This window comes from Gossypium arboreum, chromosome 2, assembly GCF_025698485.1.
Source record: "Gossypium arboreum isolate Shixiya-1 chromosome 2, ASM2569848v2, whole genome shotgun sequence".
Classification (NCBI taxonomy): Eukaryota; Viridiplantae; Streptophyta; class Magnoliopsida; order Malvales; family Malvaceae; genus Gossypium; species Gossypium arboreum.
This window is the reverse complement of record NC_069071.1, coordinates 2,171,201-2,177,002: the sequence shown is the minus strand read 5'-3', so window position 1 is coordinate 2,177,002 and position 5,802 is coordinate 2,171,201. Positions and strand designations below refer to the sequence as shown.

The window sequence follows — 5,802 nt, the reverse complement described above, 5'->3', positions numbered from 1 at the left end:
CGTTCCATTTATTTCTAATATAACCTCCCAAACTTAGTGCAGAAGTTAAAACTAGATTTTGAAGGTCATATCGGCTACCAAAATTGCCTAAAAGAAACAAGCAGACTCTCGTAAACTTGTTTTCAAAACATTTGCTTAATTTTCAAGAAACACTAGTGGGCATCTTTTTATTTTTTATTTTAAATAAAATTAATTTTTTCCAAGTTCAATTAGAATTCAAATTAAAAATATTTTCATTAAATTTAAAAACATATTACATATTTGATCATTAATTGCTATATTGAGTTTCCAAAAAAAATCCAGTTTTGCAGTCGAAAAATCAGTATTCACAATTAGTTTCTAAAACCATAATTAGTAACTTTAATAACCAATTATTAATTGAGTCAATTATTTAAATTATCTAATTCTTTACGTTCATGCTTGCAATAACTAAATATACCCCAAAAACCAATCTCATGCCACAATTCGAAAAATAAATTATTACAAACCAAATAATAAAAATATAAATTAAATATTTTATTTAATAGAATCAAGATGAGACCCCCAAATTTCCAAATCCAAGCCCTAACCTTACGGACTACTTGAGAAATGTTAAACTAATAGGATAAGCTTAAAAAACCCAGTGTGAGTCTTAATCAAAAGTGAACAAAGTATGTAGAACTTACAAATCATGCAAGAAACCCGTTTAACAATTGAGCACAAAAGCTAATAGCTTATCGGTAATTACAATGGTGCACAAAATTCACGCTTTCATGGTGCTTCCAATAGTTATGCATATGCATGCTTGAGAATGACAATGCAAAAGGTCCTACCAATCCATCCGTTACACACCACGTGTTCTCCAGAACCCGTTTACCAAATCACCAAATTAATTCAGACCCGTAGCTCAGTGTGCGTAACCAACAATAAAAGTTTGCAGATAAGCTGTCAGTAACGTGGACGAGCCACCAAAAATGCAAATAAACTTTCAGTAAATTACAGTAAACCTATAATAATGTAGACAAGTTTCCAATAAGATGTAGACGATGTTGCCAATGACGTGATCAAGTCATCAATATCCAATAACTCCTACAATACTCGGGGGATACATGCATTCAGGATATGAGAAAGCAATACAATAGTGTACATTAGCAGATTACACATATTCGTTTATAGCAAACAAGCCAGTAGACAGATTCGATCAACTTAAGTAAACACATACATGCATTCGACTAGTATAGAATAGGCAAGGCACATGGCCCTCATGGATTTGTTCTTGGAGCGCCTATTCACCCCTTAAAGGCCTCTAACTACATAAGTGTTGTTACCCCTTTATATAGCCAAGGTCTCTCCTGTGCTTTGCCGATGTGGGATTTGCGTAGGGTATTACAAACATCTTCAAACATATCATTCACTACAATGAATTTGACTAAAAAACGTGAACTTGATTCAGTAATTATCGAGCCAAGCTTTAGATATCGATTGAGTAAAATTCAAGCTCAGAAATACTTGCTTGAACAACTCATGAGCCTTATCGAGCCTTTCATTTTTAATACATATTTTAAATATTTTAATATTATTAAATAATGTTTTCATCTTTAGTATATATTATTAACCTTAAACTTAATTATTAGGCTAAGCTTGAGCTTGAATATGCACAAGCTTTATCTACCTCAAGTTCGAGCTTAAGTTTGAAAATTCTTAAACAAGCTTAATTAGTGTTTAGCACTTATCTGATACCAAATGTTAATGAGTTTTGATTCACTATTAGTACATTAATTAAAAAAATTATATTATATATTTCATTTCAGGCCTTAAGAGTACAATTTTAATTAGCATATAAATATGACTGTTTTTCCAAAAAAAAAAAATTAAAGGTAACTAGAAAGCACATCTCAAGGCCTTCCAAGAACTTATGCATGTGAAGCTTAAAAGAGGAAAAATTTGAAAATAGTTACAACACCGAAAATGCAAGTGGTGGCCTTTATTTCAATGCCATTAGAGGGTGTTGGTGCTGGTGCAAGGGTCTCACTATCAACAACATCACCCATGCTTTTAGGGCTAGGAGAAGGGGAGTCAGAAACTTCACTATTGGCAGTTGGTGAAGGAGGTGATGAGACCTCCTCAGGAAACTCAACCTCAGAAGAGTATCCTTTGTTGGCATTAGGGTTGTCGCTTTGACTAGGGCTAGGGGAAGAGGAGCTAGAAGAGCTCTTTGGGGCTCCAGAATGAGATGACTTGGGTGCTCCTTCTTCAGACTTTGATGGTGAAAAAGAGGAGCAATTGGAGGATTGTGACTGTGACTTTATAGAAGGGGACTTGGGGGAAGAAACTAGAGAAAAAGTAGATGGCGACTTTAAAGGTGAAGATACCTTGGAAGGGACTGGTGAAGATGACGATTCGATTGCAAATGCCCCAACAACAACCATGAAAACAAGTGCAACAACAAGAAGAAGATATTGGCATGCCATCTTTCACTTTTGCTTTTTAATAGTTTCTTATTAATTGTTATTTCTTTTAATAGTTTTTATTACTTGTTATCTTTTTATTAAAAGATTGATATATATATATATATATATAATTTGTGTATGTAAGAGAAGTGCTTTTCTTATGAACTATAATTGAACCTTTAACATCTCATAATACTATATTAAAATTTTGTTCTATTGTTGATTAGGCTTGTTTAACTTCTATTAGTTATGATTATTTTCTTTGGAATCAAAATCTAATTTAATAGTTAATGTTTGTTTATACTGGTATTTTTATTTGTAAATAGTAAATTAAACCAAATTTATTAGTAATCATGTTGATACTTATAACAAAACCTTTAAGTGGTTACTATTTAAGAGTTTGATTTTTAGTTTGAATTTGAGACCTACAAACTAATATTGATACTAATATTGATGAGATAGAAATTCTCATGGTTTATCTTGTTTTTATTCTAATAGTTGACTACATATAAATATACTAATTTTATTAACACATATGAAATTATAATATAGTAATTTTATAAAATATATTTCAAACTATTTATATTATCTTATAATTTAAATTTAAATTTAAATTTAAATTTAAATTCAAAATATAAATAAATACAACTAAAATTTAAATTAAAAGTAAATTCAGTTATTCGGTTGACTTTGTTATATTTTTTATGTCCTATGTATTATCTAATATCTAATTATCTATCATATTCTATATGCTTCAATGGTTCCATTAAATGCAGAGAAACACGATTTTTGAGTTCATATTGTCGCGAAAGAAAAGCCGAAGTCTCAATGCTTATTTCATGATCTCTCAAATGTTGAGCTTCCATGATTAGAGTGATTTGTATGGTTGAACTTATCTATAACTTCTTTGCTTGTATGGTTGATCATGGGCAAATAGATCACTTGTAGACCTATTTAAAGTTTTTTTCTTAAATATCTCTAAGCCTAAAAGAGCCCTTAGTATTTTTTTTTTGGGGGGAGGGGAGGGGGGATTGGCTTTAGCTTCAATAGTCAAGTTGCCAACTTGGTTAGACCTATTTTCCTATTTTAGAATTTATTCTTTCTTTCATTCAAAAGCCATTGAAGCTCTTTGTTAAAATCTACTCATCCTCTCATTTTCTTTTGCCAAAATACCCATTGTGTAGCACCCCTCGCCTGACTCGATCGTTGGGTATAGTCAATTATACTCAAATATACAATTATAAATTAAACACATTTACAATATGATACATAATCAAAACTAAATCTTAATCGGGTTTACGAAAGCTTTTTGATTGACCCGAACATAAAAGAAGACCAAATTGTAAAGTTTCAAAATCTGATGGCCGCCATCATGATGTCGCCAAACAGTTTGCCACGTAGTGACTTCAGTCCACTCGATGTCACGACGTGACTCACGTCGACTGAAGTTGCGATGAGGAAGATTACACGTTGGGACATGGGCTAAATTTTTGGTAAAATTTGAGCCATTTTATAGCTATTTCAAGTTTCTAAACAAACTAGCCAATCTACAATTTTATGATTCACAGTCACCTATGCTAAAACATGCATACAGAATATAGAACAAGGTATTAGGATACCAAAAACATATCCAATCAATAACATTACATGTATATAGCCAAATTTATATTATATTCAATCCACCATCTAATTCTACTTACCATTCCATTTATTTTCTAATATAAGCTCCCCTACTTGGCCCGGAGTTAAGACTAGATTTTGAAGGTCATATCGGCCACCAAAATGGCCCAAAAAAAAAACAAACAGACTCTCAAAAACTGATTTCCAAAACATTCGCTTATTTTTCAAGAAACCCTAGTGGGAATTTCTTTGTTTTTTTTAAAACAAAATTAATTTTGACAAGTTCAATTAAAATTCAAATTAAAATGATTTTCATTAAATTTAAAAACATATTACATATTTGATCATTTATTGTTATTCCGAGTTTCCAAAAAAAATCCAGTTTTGCATGTGAAAAATCAAAATTGACAATTTGTTTCTAAAACCATAATTACTAACTTTAATGGCCAATTATTAATTGAGTCAATTATTTAACTTATCCAATTCTTTACGTTCATGCATGCAATAACTAAATATACCCCCAAAACCAATCCCATGCCCTAATTCGTAAAATAAATTATTACAAACCAAATAATAAAAAATATAAAATTAAATATTTTATTTAATAAAATCGGGACGAGACCTCCAAATTGCCAAATCTTAGCCCTAACCTTACAGACTACTTGAGAAATGTTAAACTAATGGGATGAGCTTAAAAAACCCAGTGCGAATCTTAATCAAAGGTGATCAGAGTATGTAGAACTTACAAACCATGCAGGAAACTCATTTAACAATTGAGCACAAAAGCTAATAGATTATCAGTAATTACAATAGTACACAAAATTCATGCTTTCATGGTGCTTCCAATAGTTATGCATATGCATGCTTGGGAATGACAATGAAAAAGGTCCTACCCATCCATTCATTACACACCACGAGTTCCCCAGAACCGGTCTACTAAATCACCAAAATAATTAGGATCCGTAGCTTAGTGTTGATAAACCAACAATAACAGTTTGCAAACAAGCTATCAGTAATGTGGATGACCCACCATAAATGCAGATAAGCTGCAAGTAAATTCCAGTAAATTGCTAATAATGTAGTGTAACGCCCCAATTTTCAGGAATTCTGTGAATGTTGGCAAAATTTCATGCTTTGATTTTGTCATTTGTGAGTGAAATTATGAAATAGGACCTATGTGAAAATGTTTGAAAATGCTATAGGCTAAATTGAAGTGGACAAATAAATAGGAGTGCAAAATAGGAGGATTTGCATGACAAACCTCCCATTTTACATGAAGTGGCTAGCCATCATGTTGTTGTAGACAATATGAGCACTTGATATCCATAATTTATGGTACAAATTGATACAAATTGATAATGGGTTAGGTAAATGTTTCATGATAATGGATTAGGTAAATATTCCATGATAATGGGTTAGGTAAATGTTCCATGATAATGGTTTAGGTAAATGTTCCATGATGGGAATTTCATATCTTTTGTATTAAAGAATTAAATGGATGAAATATCAAATTTTATTAAAAGAAAAAGGGGTGAAAAGAACAAAGTTTTGTCCATCTTTGTTCATCATACCTAAAGTTAGAGAAGAGAAAGGAGAGGAGAAAGCTCTTGAATGTTCGGTCACTTGGGGAAGAAAATTGAAGGTAAGTTCATGGTAGTTTGCTTCTATCTTGATGTTCATGAGTTCTTCTTGATTCTACCTTAACTCTTGAAGCATATTTTGGTTTTTAGTTGTGCTGTGAGCATTTGGTCAT

At 31.6% G+C, this 5,802-nt stretch overlaps 1 protein-coding gene across 1 annotated transcript; it reads right to left on the bottom strand.

Annotated features, from left to right (window-relative positions):
* Nucleotides 1–1,907: 1,907 nt before the first annotated feature.
* On the bottom strand, nucleotides 1,908–2,450 carry LOC108472209 (uncharacterized). The gene has a single exon (XM_017773715.1). The coding sequence runs from the start codon at nucleotides 2,448–2,450 to the stop codon at nucleotides 1,908–1,910; it is 543 nt and encodes a 180-aa protein (XP_017629204.1).
* Nucleotides 2,451–5,802: the final 3,352 nt, after the last annotated feature.

Coding starts and splice junctions, on each gene's coding strand:
- LOC108472209 (XM_017773715.1), bottom strand. CDS start 2,450: ATGGCATGCCAATATCTTCTTCTTGTTGTTGCACTTGTTTTCATGGTT.